Source organism: Mya arenaria, chromosome 16 (genome assembly GCF_026914265.1).
Source record: "Mya arenaria isolate MELC-2E11 chromosome 16, ASM2691426v1".
NCBI classification, from domain to species: domain Eukaryota; kingdom Metazoa; phylum Mollusca; class Bivalvia; order Myida; family Myidae; genus Mya; species Mya arenaria.
Window position 1 is genome coordinate 34,064,401 of NC_069137.1, and position 16,014 is coordinate 34,080,414.

Below are 16,014 nucleotides of genomic sequence, written 5' to 3' on the forward strand. Positions count from 1 at the left end.
TAGCAGCTAAAAGAAGAATGTGAGCTTTACTTTCAATGCCACTTGAGCTTTCAGTTGTAGCAGCTGAAAGAAGAGTGTGAACTTTACTTTTAATGTCACTTGAGCTTACTGTTGTTGCAGCTGAAAGAAGAATGTGAGCTTTACTTTCAATGCCACTTGAGCTTACCGTTGTAGCAGCTGAAAGAAGAGTGTGAGCTTTACTTTCACTGCCACTTGAGCTTACCGTTGTAGCAGCTGAAAGGTAATGTGAGCTTTACTTTCAGTGTCCCTTTAGATTACCGTTGTAACAGCTAAAAGGTAATGTGAGCTTTACTTTTAATGCCACTTGAGCTTACAGATGTAGCAGCTGAAAGAAGAATGTGAGCATTACTTTCAATGTCACTTGAGCTTACCGTTGTAGCAGCTGAAAGGGAATGTGAGCTTTACTTTCAATGTCACTTGAGCTTACCGTTGTAGCAGCTGAAAGGGAATGTGAGCTTTACTTTCAATGCCACTTGAGCTTACCGTTGTATCAGCTGAAAGAAGAGTGTGAGCTTTACTTTCAATGACACTTGAGTTTACCGTTGTAGCAGCTGAAAGCGAATGTGAGCTTTACTTTCAATGGCACTTGAGTTTACCGTTATAGCAACTAAAAAAGAGTGTGGGCTTTACTTCAATGTCACTTAAGCTTACCGTTATAGCAGCTGAAAGGGAATGTGAGCTTTACTTTCAATCTCACTTGAGCTTACTGTTGTAGCAGCTGAAAGAAGAATGTGAGCTTTACTTTTAATGTCACTTGAGCTTACCGTTGTAGCAGCTGAAAGAAGAGTGTGAGCTTTACTTTCAATGCTACTTGAACTTACCGTTGTAGCAGCTGAAAGAAGAGTGTGAGCTTTACTTTCAATCTCAATTGAGCTTACTGTTGTAGCAGCTGAAAGAAGAATGTGAGCTTTACTTTCAATGCTACTTGAGCTTACCGTTGTAGCAGCTAAAAGAAGAGTGTGAGCTTTACTTTCAATGTTACTTGAGCTTACCGTTGTAGCAGCTGAAAAAGAGTGTGGGCTTTACTTTCAATGTCACTTGAGCTTACCGTTACAGCAGCTGAAAGGGAATGTGAGCTTTACTTTCAATCTCACTTGAGCTTACCGTTGTAGCAGTTGAAAGGGAATGTGATCCTCACTTTACATCTCACTTGAGCTTACCGTTGTAACAGCTGAAAGAGAATGTGAGCTTTACTTTTAATGTCACTTGAGTTTCGCGTTGTAGCAGCTGAAAGGGAATTTGAGCTTTACTTTCAATCTCACTTGAGCTTAATGTTGAAGCAGCTGAAAAGAGAATGTGAGCTTATCGTTAAATGATACCCATGTGTCTCAACTCCCGGTCTAACGAAGTGCAGAAAACCTGTCGGGAAATGATATGTGTTTTTCCTGCATAAAACATGTGTATTTACGAGACGTTGACTAATGCAAGACTATAATTAAAGGAGACAATCGACATTTTACATTGAATTTGTAACTTTCCACTAAACTATTAGCTAAATGCATTAGGGGTTTCTAAATGGAGAAACTTGGTAAATTAAATTGATTAAACAAGCAAGAGAAAAATCCCCCTGCGCATTAATAGCATTACTGTCATTAAACTTAATTTCACTTGCACCGTGATTACTATTACAAAAATGCGAAGAATCCATTACAGAAAACTTAAGTTTAAAGGTATAATAAACATGCACTTGAAGGTATATATATGTTTTTGTACATTTTTACCGCGCCACGTGGTCACGTGCACGGTTCAGTATGCAAACTGACGTCACTAGTCAGCCTGACGTAGCTATTCCGAACTATATGTAATGTCCGTTCTGGTCGGGGTCGGGGATGCTCCCTATGAAGTGGAAGCGTCGTTCGGCATATCTAAGCACATTATTTGATCAGATATGGGCCAAGGCATTGAGTAACTCCATGAAGCCAAGACAATGGTTGGCAGGCCAAGGCATCGGGTGTTCCCATAAAGCCAAGACAGTGGTGTTCAGACCAGGCATAGAGTGCCAATGATGTTCAGGCTATGGCCTAAGCCAAAACAATGGTGTTCAGGCCGGGGCCTATAGTGCCAATGTTATTATGGCCAGGGCCTAAGCCAAGACAACGGTGTTAAGGCCAGGTCCTAGAGTGCCAATGATGTTCAGGCTAGGGCCTAAGCCAAAACAATGGTGTTCATGCCTGGGCCTACAGTGTCAATGTTATTATGGCCAGGGCCTAAGCCAAGACAATGGTGTTAAGGCCAGGTCCTAGAGTGCCAATGATGTTCAGGCCAGGGCCTAAGCCAAGACAGTGGTGTTCAGGCCTGGGCCCATAGTGCCAATGATATTATGGCCAGGCCTAAGCCAAGACAATGGTATTCGGGCCAGGGCATAGAGTGCCAATGATGTTCAAGCCAGGGCCTAAGCCAAGATAGTGGTGATTAGGCCTGGGCCTAGAGCGCCAATAATGTTCAAACGAGGGCCTAAGCCAAGCCAAAGTTTGCAGGGCAGGGCCAAGAGTGCCAATGATGTTCAAGCGAGGGCCTAAGCCAAGACAATGGTGTTCAGGCCAGGGTCTATAGTGCCAATGATATTATGGCTAGGACCTAAGCCAAGACAATGGTGTGCAGGCCAAACCGTAGAGTGTCACAATGAAGCCACAACAATACAGAAATACACTGCATAGCTATATATGTTCTTTTAACCATATATTTCCTAGGAAACTTAAACTAATGAAATATTGAGGAAAGCTAAGAAGAAATATACTCTATCTATTTTATCCGCCATACTAGTTTTCAATTGACCGTTAAATTTCCATGTTATGAAACCCACATGTGCGGAAAAGCTTCAAATTGTTGATTGGCGAGTTCTTAAATAAAGGTTTTCTCAGAGATTGGAAAAAAATATGGACATATAATGGAATGTTGGTATTTTAGAGAGTACTTTTAAGCAGAAACGTGAATCCAACTCACGTGTCATTTCTAAAGGTGTATGTTTTAACAGTAGCTGTAAACATTTCGTATATTTCAAAAAGTGTATTCGATCTAGAAAGAGCTATTAAGCTTTTCTTCTCGATGGTGGAAACATATGTGAAGCTCTCTTTTTTTTATTTTATTGCCTATTAAATGAATTATAGAGATAATAAATATTGATGAAAATCGTATGCTGTATTTTTGTAAATAAAGCATTTGCAGGTATGTTAAGAAAACGCCCCCTGAATACATCAAAACTTTCAATTGAAGAATTCTACCTACACAAACCTGCATCACTACGGCATATGAATGTTAATAGTTCTTAGTTTAAACTCGTGCGGTGCTTCAAGTATCTTCTGTACTATAGTGCATGTTTAGAATGAATTAGTGTCTAAAGCATTATGATGATATAGTATAATGATATAGTATACTACTATTATATATAATTCTTCAAATACCACTGATTTCGCATTGAAGACTACGAGGTACAACAATTTGTCACTGGAGAATCCCCCCCTCCCCACCTCCTCCCCCCACACCCAATTTTGTTAATGTCTTAACATGGCCCCCTGCAATGTCCCCTTATACACTGTCTTTTTCAGTTCGTTATAATTGGATGGACGTTCTGTTCATATAAGTCTTTGTCTCTTTTCAGATGAACCGGCCGATACAAGTTAAGCCGGCGGACAGTGAAAGTAGAGCCGGTGAGTTACTTCCCTTATGATAATGTTAATTAAATAGTAGAAAGGGAGTATTAATAGCATGCTTGGGACAGTGAACGTTTAATAATTTAACTGATGACTTAACTGTATTACCGTGGTCAAGTCAACAGTATGCCAGATGCTTCGTGGATCAAGTCACACTTAATTGGTTAGAAATAGGGTGATTTTTATATAAAACCAATCCATGGTAGTACAATACTATAGTTTTCTATTCATTCATCTAGGCTCCAGAATTTCTGTTATGCATATGCAAGCTATATCTTTAAGTAGTTTTACCTGAATAATTACGAATTTCGAAAGTTTGAAGTGAACGACATTTCCGCCAATTGTATTTGCTAAAAATACCTAATTTCACAAAGGAACGTGAAAGAGCAAAAACCGCCTCACAATCTCTGAGCGATTGTTTGTGCAGCGCTTTCACTTCCGGAATGGGTCGGATGCCTTCTGTCATCATCGATTAGCGCAGCGGAAAGAAAACAGCCAGCGATCATTAAAGAAATTTTAAACACGGGATGGTTTTCAAGCGTACTGTAGTAATTATTAGATTTTCTGCATTTTGCATCTCGCATGTGGCTTTGCCGTAGCATTTTAATGCCCTCTCTCAGAGAAAACGTAAACAACGGTACCTGTAAGTTCAGCGAACACCTGCGCATTGAATGTGCGGTATCTTTGAGAATGCATCTTCTGTCAACTGCTGATAAGATTAGGTATCTTGTACTTGCATAAAACAAAGACAATTATTCAAATTTTGTTCTCACAAAAAAAACACTTTTTTATTGTCATTTTATGAAAATACTTTAATATTGAGATAGCAACTGACTCAAATAAAAGTAACTTTGATGAAAAAAAAAACAATCGGAGAACCGTTGCATGTTTCCATGCAATCACGCACGTAAAGTAATTACACAATAAAACCTGACAAATCTACGTATCAAGTTTCTCTTTGAAAAGTTTTATTGGAAACCAGAAATCAATACATAATTTAGAGCAGTTTCCATGCGCTCTTATCTAAGTTATAAACTGATTTTTTGCTAATGATAAACGCTACTGAAATTACGCCTTTTTATTTCAACCTAATTAATTATCTCCGGAGGAGCGCATCACTATGTGTTGTGGAATTTTCTAATGTGATTGCATTGCCATGACAACGTGAAAGTGACTGAGGACAATTCTATCGCAGAATGGCACCATCCCTATTGGAGTCAACAGTTGATGTACAACCATTTATGCTTCGAGTGGTTTTAATTTTGCGGCGAAAAATGTACAGATGTTTCGCGAAGTAAATAGGAGTTATGGGGAGATTAGAAATGCTTCTTGCAAGTGTACGTATACGTGTTAACTACACGTTTAGAGCGTTTTTCACGATGTTGTCGGTGTATATTTTACACATTTATACTTTGTCTATAGCGCACAATTTGCTATCTGCATCACACACGAGTATGTGGATGATCGTGCAAAGTGTCTATACATGTATTCATCAGTCGTACATAGCTGTACTGACATACTCAGGTTTGTTCGAATATCCCTGGGCTTTAAAGAGATTCTGGGGAAAAGGAACATCCAACTGCATCGTGATGCACGTGCAAGAAAACATACACGTATAAAAATACAAAGGTAATTGCATAAACCAGTAATCCGATAATTATATATTCTGCCACATTTTTTCATAGTAGAGTGGCTTTGCAAGGAAATGACTAAATTACTTCCAGCAATTCTAACAAACTTAGAACACGCCGGTAAACATGCTGAGTTTCGTCAATTGCTTCGACTGATAGCCGTAAGCAAGTTTCCGTTAATAGAGAGGTAACCTGTGATATAAAAAAAAATAATAGCAAAGAGGTTACCCGTGCCGCTGTGCAACCGAAAGTAGGGAGTTTTTATTGAATTTTACATATGTTTTTGACAAATTATTGCAATTTGTATAAATATGATACATAAATGAATACATGCAATATTTATGGTGTGTACATAATCAAACCAGTGGTTCATTTAAGCCCACAGAACATGCAGAGGCGGTGGGCGAGGCAAGACTTTTCGACATTGTGTAGCTTATTGTGGAGTAATTGAAAAATGGGCACATTACAAAAAAAGACATAGCTGTAACATTCTAGTGTTTCGTGGTATACTTCTTTTGCACATGACACACCTTTCATTAGTAGAATGAACATTAACTGGATTGTTGTCCATCGCCGATTTGTTTTCAGCAGAGAATGACCGGTGCATGTGCAAAAAGGGTACCTTTTCAGTAGATTTCGCAAAGAGGGTACCGATATGGATACGCACCGTGATACAGATCAGTCCATTCCGATACAAAACCACCAACTCCCTTCCGGTTACAATGCCGAAAGCTCCCTTCCAGTTACAATACAGAATACTCCCTTCCAGTTACAATACCGAATACTCCCTTTCAATTATAATACCGAATACTCCCTTCCAGTAACAAAACCGAATACTCATTTCCAGTTACAATACCGAATACTCCCTTTCAATTATAATACCGAATACTCCCTTCCAGTAACAAAACCGAATACTCCTTTCCAGTTACAATACCGAATACTCCCTTCCGGTTACAATACCGAAAACTCCTTTCCAGTGACAATACCGAATACTGCCTTCCGGTTACAATACCGAATACTCCCTTCCAGTTACAATACCGAATACTTCGATCCGGTTGCAATACCGAATACTCCTTTCCAGTTACAATACCGAATACTCCCCTACAGTTACAATACCGAATACTCCCTTCCCGTTACAATACCGAATACTCCCCTACAGTTACAATACCGAATACTTCCTTCCGGTTGCAATACCGAATACTCCTTTCCAGTTACAATACCGAATACTCCCCTACAGTTACCATACCGAATACTCCCTCCAGTTACAATACCGAATACTCTTTTTCGACTACAATACCGAATTTCCCCTTCCGGATACAATACCGAACAACCCCGTTCGTAAACATTACCGAATACTACCTACAGGAAACAATAACGAATACCCCCATCCGGAAAAACTACCAAACACGAGTTGTATCTCTATTGTAAATAATACCGAGTTACAATACTTTCGGATACAAAACCGATTTTCCTCTTTCGGAAACGAAACGGAAGACCAAACACGTCACCACAGGACAAAACGAGTCTCACAAACAACAACACGTCAATCCCAACACGTCACACCAACCGCAACACGTCACACCAACCACAACACGTCACACCAACCACAACACCTCACACCAAACACAACACGTCACACCATCAGCAACACGTCACCCCAACCACTACACGTCACACCAACCACAACACGTCACACTTACCACAACACGTTACACCAACCATAACACGTCACACACCACAACACGTCACACCAAACACAACACGTCACACCAACCACAACACGTCACACCAACTACAACACGTCATACCAACCACAACACGTCACACCAACCACAACACGTCACACCATGGGCAACAAGTCACCCCAACCACTACACGTCACACCAACCACATCACGTCACACCAACCACAACACGTCACACCAACTACAACACGTCATACCAACCACAACACGTCACACCAACAGAAACAAGTCACCCCAACCACTACACGTCACACCAAACACAACACGTCACACCAACCACAAAACGACACACCAACTACAACACGTCATACCAACCACAACACGTCACACCAACCACAACACGTCACACCAACCGCAACAAGTCACCCCAACCACTACACGTAACACAAACCACAACACGTCACACCAACCACAACACGTCACACCAACCATAACACGTCACACACCACAACAAGTCACACCAACCACAACACGTCACACCAACCACAACACGTCACACCAACTATAACACGTCATACCAACCACAACACGTCACACCAACCACAACACGTCACACCAACTACAATACCTCACACCAACCAGTACACATCACACCAACCACAACACGTCACAACAAGCACAACACGTCACAACAACCACAACACGTCAAACCAACCACAACACGTCACACAAACCAGAACAAGTCACACCAACAACAGCACGTCCCACCAACCACAACACTCCACACCAACCACAACACGTCACACCAAACACAACACGTCACACCAACCACAACACGTCACACAAACCAGAACAAGTCACACCAACAACAGCACGTCCCACCAACCACAACACTCCACACCAACCACAACACGTCACACCAAACACAACACGTCACACCAACCACAACACGTCACACCAACAACAACACGTCACCCCAACCACAACATGGTACACAAACCACAACAAGTCACACCAACCACAACACGTCACACAAACCAGAACAAGTCACACCAACAACAGCACGTCCCACCAACCACAACACTCCACACCAACCACAACACGTCACACCAAACACAACACGTCACACCAACAACAACACGTCACCCCAACCACAACATGGTACACAAACCACAACAAGTCACACCAACCACAACACGTCATACCAACCAGAACACGTCACACCAGCCACGACACGTCACACCAAACACAACACGTCACCCCAACTACAAGACGTCACACCAACCATAACACGTCACCCCAACCACAAAAGGTCACACCAACCACAACACGTCACACCAACCACAACACGTCATACCAACCAGAACACGTCATATCAAACACAACACGTCACAACAACCACAACACGTCACACCAACCATAACACGTCACACCAGCCACAACACGACACACCAACCATAACACGTCACCCCAACCACAAAAGGTCACACCAACCACAACACGTCACACCAACCACAACACGTCATACCAACCAGAACTAGTCACATCAAACACAACACGTTACAACAACCACAACACGTCACACCAACCATAACACATCACACCAGCCAAAACACGTCACACCAACCATAACACGTCACACAAGCCACAACACGTCACACCAACCACACCACGCCACACCAACCACAACACCTCACACCAACCATAACACGTCACACCAACAACAACACGTCACCCCAACCACAACAAGTCACACCAACCACAACACGTCACACCAACAACAACACGTCATACCAACCAGAACACGTCACACCAGCCACAGCACGTCACACCAAACACAACACGTCACCCCAACTACAAGACGTCACACCAACCATAACACGTCACCCCAACCACAAAAGGTCACACCAACCACAACACGTTACACCAACCACAACACGTCACACCAACCAGAACACGTCACATCAAAAACAACACGTCACCCCAACCACAACACGTCACACCAACCATAACACGTCACACCAGCCACAACACGTCACACCAACCATAACACGTCACCCCAACCACAAAAGGTCACACCAACCACAACACGTCACCCCAACTACAAGACGTCACACCAACCATAACACGTCACCCCAACCACAAAAGGTCACACCAACCACAACACGTTACACCAACCACAACACGTCATACCAACCAGAACACGTCACATCAAAAACAACACGTCACCCCAACCACAACACGTCATACCAACCATAACACGTCACACCAGCCACAACACGTCACACCAACCATAACACGTCACCCCAACCACAAAAGGTCACACCAACCACAACACGTCACACCAACCACAACACGTCATACCAACCAGAACACGTCACATCAAACACAACACGTCACCCAAACCACAACACGTCACACCAACCATAACACGTCACACCAGCCACAACACGTCACACCAACCATAACACGTCACACCAGCCACAACACGTCACACCAACCACAACACACCACACCAACCACAACACCTCACACCAACCATAACACGTCACACCAACCACAACACGTCACCTTAACAACACCTCACCCAAACCATAACACGTCACACCAGCCACAACACTTCACATCAACCACAACACGTCACACCAACCACAACACGTCACCCCAACCACAACACGTCACAATAACCACAACACCTCAAACAAACCATATCACGTCACACCAGCCACAACACGTCACACCAGCCACAACACGTCACACCAACCACAACACGTCACCCCAACCACAACACGTCACAACAACCACAACACCTCAAACAAACCATATCACGTCACACCAGCCACAACACGTCACACCAGCCACAACACGTCACACCAGCAACAACACGTCACTCCAGCCACAACACGTCACACCAACCATTACACGTCACACCAGCCACAACACGTCACACCAACCATAACACGTCACCCCAACCACAAAAGGTCACACCAACCACAACACGTCACACCAACCACAACACGTCATACCAACCAGAACACGTCACATCAAACACAACACGTCACCCAAACCACAACACGTCACACAAACCATAACACGTCACACAAGCCACAACACGTCACACCAACCATAACACGTCACACCAGCCACAACACGTCACCCAACCACAACATGCCAAGCCAACCACATCACGTGACGCCAGCCATTACAACAACCACATCACGTGACGCCAACCATTACACCAACCACACCACGTCACATAAACCACAACACTTCACGCCGACCACAACGCTACATCCGAATTTAGAACAAACGCTACTTACGAACTTAGGGCCATTTTTTCCGTTTAATTGAATACTTTTCCGCTAAAAAACTTTTCCGCAAAAAACACAGCCTCGTACAGTACGGCTCTCATCTGCGCTACTGTGGCATTATCGACCATTGTTAATGATTCTTCTCGATTTGTCGTGTATTCGCTTCATTATTGTTGTTTTCTTGTGACTCATTGTATCGTTACGTTCCATGAACATTGGTACTTTGTTTTTTATAAGCATCAGGTGCCGTTAATATAGAGCCTGCGACCACATTACAAATGAACGATATGAACCGAATGGCTCTCCACAAATGAGGTAAAGAGCGTAGAAATTCGACCTTTTATATTCAATACATGTGTACCAAGTCAAACCATTCCAATACGTTTTCTCGTGACGTCTTGAATTCTCTTGATTGACAAACGAGACAAATTCAGTTTGCCTGAAATATTTAATTAGAAACGTCCACCAATAAAGAACACACTGGAGAAACCATGCTAACTAGAAGCAATCGTTTCACGTCACATACCGGTTTTTCTATAATTCTAGTATATTCTTATCTTAAGTCAGCTTTAATTATTTTCTTTCACAATCAGAAATATAATTAGAAACAGAGTTACAATCTTGTTCCGAACTTTAATTGTATGGATGGTTTTATGAGTGTCATAATTTTCTTTCATCCTAGCATTTGAAAAGTCATCAGGTGGTTGAATTGCGATGTAACTTCAAAACTCTAAATAAAAAAAATGTTTCCATCAAATACTAAAACAAACGATTAACAAGTATTGGTTTCCATAGTACCATTCTCTGAAAGTCGACTACAAAAGTTATCAGCGAACAACCTGGTATGTTTATACGGCAAACAAAAGCTACCATTATTCAATTTAAGTTCAGATTTTATTTGCATACGGAAATGGGCCGCAATCCTGGCCAGAAATCACACCTCGTTCACTGACAATGACAATGATAAAACTCCAGGCAGATGTTATTGCTACCCCGAGGTCCTTGTTTGTCAGCGATACTAGTTCCCGTGGTATTCTCACCTGCCCTTTTGGGGGACAATATCACCACATAACGAATCGCATCGCTTTATCATATATTTTTTAAGAAATGCTCGAATATTTCTTTGGTTATCGTTTTTATTTGACATGGTAACGCTAATATTCGAAATATCTGAAATTGTTACCTACACTATACTTATGTTGTCTTTGTTAATGATTCTTTGTTAATAATAATAATAATAATAATAATAATAATAATAATAATAATAATAATAATAATAAATAATAATAAATAATAATGTTAATGTTCATGTAGGTTCTGTTTATTTCTCCCCTTAATTCTTTATTCGTTTTTTTTTAATTTGCGTTTACTGTCCAGGCTATTTTTCATGCCAATAAATACTAGAAGACCACGTGCCACAACATGAAATATACAATACACAGTCAACGAGCCGCAAATGGTATTCAACCTTTTGACACGCATTTAAATTTCATCGTTACTGATATAAGAACTCACAGTTGAGTAATCAGCGTCACTCAGGTGAAAGTTGTTATCTTATTCAGGCGCTTGCAGGTAGATCATTGCCGCGTGCTCAGCACGCGCCAGGGATCACGTAAATGAAATTAAACCACGCTTAAAACGAGTTTGAAAGGAATTAAGTTAATAAACATTGATTTATCTCTCGTCTAGCTCTCCAAATAAAAGATGGTTGCGACCTGAAGTTTATGTCCTTGTATTGGTCTCGCAGACGACAATGTCAAAAGGTGTGTGTGTGTTGCTACATCGAGAGGCAGACGACAAATCAAAATAAAGCAGGCAAATTTTACAGGTGATTTCTCCTGATCAAAGGCATGGTGGGATGTCATAAAAATGGATCCATTTACCCATTTCTCTTTGTTTTTGGAGGGTGAGGGTCGATCAATAAATTGTCGGTGAAGTGTTAATCAGTTATTCATTAAAGCATGACTCAGGTGATCTGTTAATGAATTTCCCCACGTGCTTTCAGCTGATTTGATTAAATATCCTTTACGTGTTCGACTAATATTCACCCTTTTTCTGAGATTCCAGGGGTTAGATACCATCTACCAGCAAGTCATTGCCTTCAATATACGTACACGCGATGCTTTTTTGCCATTAAAACATGTCATTTAAGACTTTCAAAAACATTAAATGTCTCCAAGCATGCTCTTTCGTTTCCGGCGTATTTCTAAACGATTCTTAAACAGTTTTTTGTCTGTTTAAAGACGCCAACAGCTGTTAACATCCGTTACCAAGACAACCAGAAAATTCCAATTAGGGATTTTATTTCCAAGCAGAGATGGAGAGGGGATTTCATTACAGTAAGAATCTCTGTATTTGACACATTCAACATCTCTAGGCTTCTACATTAGCACAATCCGATGCTCGTTAAATCTGGAAAAAAACTATTTTATTTGAAGTAAATCATATTTTTTTATGTTCTTTTGACAACACATTAAAGAAATATAGCAAATCAACATAGTATATTATAATGCATAATACAAGTGTGACACATATTTAGTTCTAAGTATAACCAGAGTCAGATACGGCCTCTCTTTTAAAACAAACTCAGGTCTACAATGTCCCTGGTTTGTTCAAAAATCTCACTTTTATTCTATACTCCGATTTCTTTTCTTTTTTCGAAGAAACACAATATTTAGTGGGACAATATTGCCAATATAGTTTCATTTTGCTGGCCATAAATCACAGAAAATCTGTAAGAATGTCCCTTGGAAGCCACACGATATAGAAATAGCTTCACGATCCACGGGAATAGGTCACGTGATTTCAAGATCTGGGGATTAAAAAACAAAAGAATTGAAAAGAAAAACGGAATGGCACATTAAAGAAATAATGAATTGTCCGACAAGCATTGTCTAGAGTCTTCCATGTTCTAGATTTAACTTCAAACATTGCGACTGAAGCTTACGAAAAAGGGTTCTAGGTGTATCGTTATTACCGTGATTGTCGAATGTTTTACGCGAATTTTGCGGCCTTTATTGACGCCATGTTTTCTTTTCACTAGCTTATAAATTCAATTCAATTTAACTCCTTAAATTGTTGAGCACAACTGAGTACATGAAAACGAAAAGAAACAAAGAAATACAGTTGAGTGGTAACTCCGGTCAAACTAGTTCAACTGTGTTTCACCCTACATGTATATTCACTTCCATAATATATAATTCATAAAATGATATGTTTCAAAATCTGAAGTGTCCACAATACCGCTTCATACGTCAGTGTTCACAGTAGTGCGTCACACGTCAGTGTTCACAGTAGCGCTTTAAACATCACTGTTCACAGTAGCGCTTCAGACGTAAGTGTTCATAATTACGAATAAAGCGTCAGTGTTCACAGTAACTCTTCATACGGCAGTGTTCACACTAGCTCTTCTTACGTCAGTGTTCACAGTAGCGCTGCATTCGTCAGTGTTCACAGTAGCACTGCATTCGTCAGTGTTCACAGTAGTGCCACATACGCCCTTGTTCACAATAGCGCTTCATACGTCAGTGTTCACAGTAGCACTTTAAACGTCAGTGTTCACATCTTCATGCATCAGTATTCACAGTAGCGCTTCATACGTCAGTGTTCACAGAAGTGCTACACCCGGCATTGTTAACAGTTACTCTTTATACAATAATGTTCACAGTAGCTCTGCATACGTCAGTGTTCACAGTAGCGCTTCATATGTCAGTGTTCACAGTAGCGCTTCATATGTCAGTGTTCACAGTAGCGCTTCATATGTAAGTGTTCATAGTAGCGCTTCATATGTCAGTGTTCACAGTAGCACTTCATATGTCAGTGTTCACAGTAGCGCTTCATATGTCAGTGTTCACAGTAGCGCTTCATATGTCAGTGTTCATAATAGCGCTTCATATGTCAGTGTTCACAGTAGCGATTCATACGTCAGTGTTCACAGTAGCGCTTCATACGTCAGTGTTCACAGTAGCGCTTCATACGTCAGTGTTCACAGTAGCGCTTCATATGTCAGTGTTCACAGTAGCGCTTCATACGTCAGTGTTCACAGTAGCGTTTCATATGTCAGTGTTCATAGTAGCGCTTCATATGTCAGTGTTTACAGAAGCTTTTCAAATATCAGTTTTCATAGTAGCGCTTCATACATCAGTGTTCACAATAGCGCTTCATACGTCAGTGTTCACATTAGCGCTTCCTACGTCAGTGTTCACAATAGCGCTTCATACGTCAGTGTTCGCAATAGCGCTTCATACGTCAGTGCTCGCAATAGCGCTTCATACGTCAGTGTTTACATTAGCGCTTCTTACTTCGTCTGATTAAATAGCTATGAAACCTCATGTGAACCGTTTAGATTTTTAAGGGTCTAAAAACCACTATGTCTACAGCATGGACAGTATTTTAAAGTCACTTGGGGACGTCGGCCTATGATGCATGACGCCTGCTTTAGTCAAGTTGATTAATTTTGGTGGACATACGAATCACGCCACGCGCCCGTCACGTGCTCATTTCCGTTTCTACGAACAAAACTCCATGCCCGAAATAACTCAATAAGATCATGATTATACCCGCTTCTACAGCCAGCACCCAAAACAAAGGACCTCGCTTAAATCTTCAAATCCCCGCAGAACTGTTAGGTTCATTTACCGTTATTAGAGAGTTCATGCCAGGTCATTCGAGGATATTGGGTCACTTCAAAGACGGGGGGACAAGCTGAAAGATATTTAAGGGATTCCATATACGGATCGATTGTAAGCCTAGGCGGGCCTTGTGTCGTAGCTGCGTGGCCGACCATCTGTCAGAGCCTGGTGTTGTCATGCAATGCATTGTGAGGCTGATGCACGATTCTGGAATGCAGAAGAGCTTGCCAATAATAAAGAAAATACGACATAATTTAAACAAGAATATCGTCATCCTCCGTTACAGTTAAATTTTCCGACATTGTGTTTTTTTTTTATAAATAAGGTAGAATAATATAATATCCAAACTAGCATGTTGTGTTGCAAGGGCCATGAATAATTTATAAGTCAGTTTCGGTTGTTCGAACGTTGGTGTGTTTTATGTTAATATCTAGCCACGTTTTTCGCATTGAACCATTCAGAGGTTTTCTGGGGACGAGCGTGATTATGTTAGAAAAGATGCGTCCTGTAGTAAAGGGGTATTTTCTAATGGCATCCGACTAACCTGACGAATAACTCGTGTTTGTTTCTTTGTTGGCTGTCTGTTGAAATAAAATTTCACAGTATTCGTGTGAAACTGCTCTGCTCTCATTAGCTGTCATTGACCAAAGAGTGTGGTCAAACATAATAACCATCTGAGCCTAAACTACGGGCAATTATCGGTATTTATCGAAGAGATACTGATAATATCGTGAGTTACGCAATTTCGGATACATTCTGTCAAAATCCATTATTCGAAAAATCGACAGGTGCGTCCAAGGCAGGAGACTTGTGATCAATATCACCCAAACGCCTGGTTGACACCAATCAACGGGATTCATGTAGACAAGTCAACCGCATGGCACGCGCCGATAGGTGATGACATTATTTGCGAAATTCTGATTATTTTGGATGTAAATCAATACTTTAGACATTTTTAGGTTATTAATCTATACTGAACAAATAAAGGCTTTATCTGACTGCAGAATACTACGCTGTATTGGCAAAAATCTTAAACAAAACAAAACGGCTTTTATTTGATATGGTTACCTCAGTGTGGAAAAATAT

General features: G+C 41.1%; 1 protein-coding gene across 8 annotated transcripts in view; it reads left to right on the forward strand.

The window, feature by feature from the left end:
- LOC128222028 (CUGBP Elav-like family member 3-B) overlaps window positions 1-16,014 on the forward strand; it is a 155,067-nt gene that overhangs the window by 110,453 nt on the left and 28,600 nt on the right. For all 8 annotated transcript variants that reach the window (XR_008259056.1, XM_052930766.1, XM_052930768.1 and 5 more), the window contains exon 3: window positions 3,620-3,668. Coding sequence is in view for 7 of the 8 variants with exons in the window: in XM_052930766.1 (XP_052786726.1) it covers window positions 3,620-3,668 (49 nt within the window). In the remaining variant the exon portion in view is untranslated. The remainder of the gene's footprint in view (window positions 1-3,619; window positions 3,669-16,014) is intronic.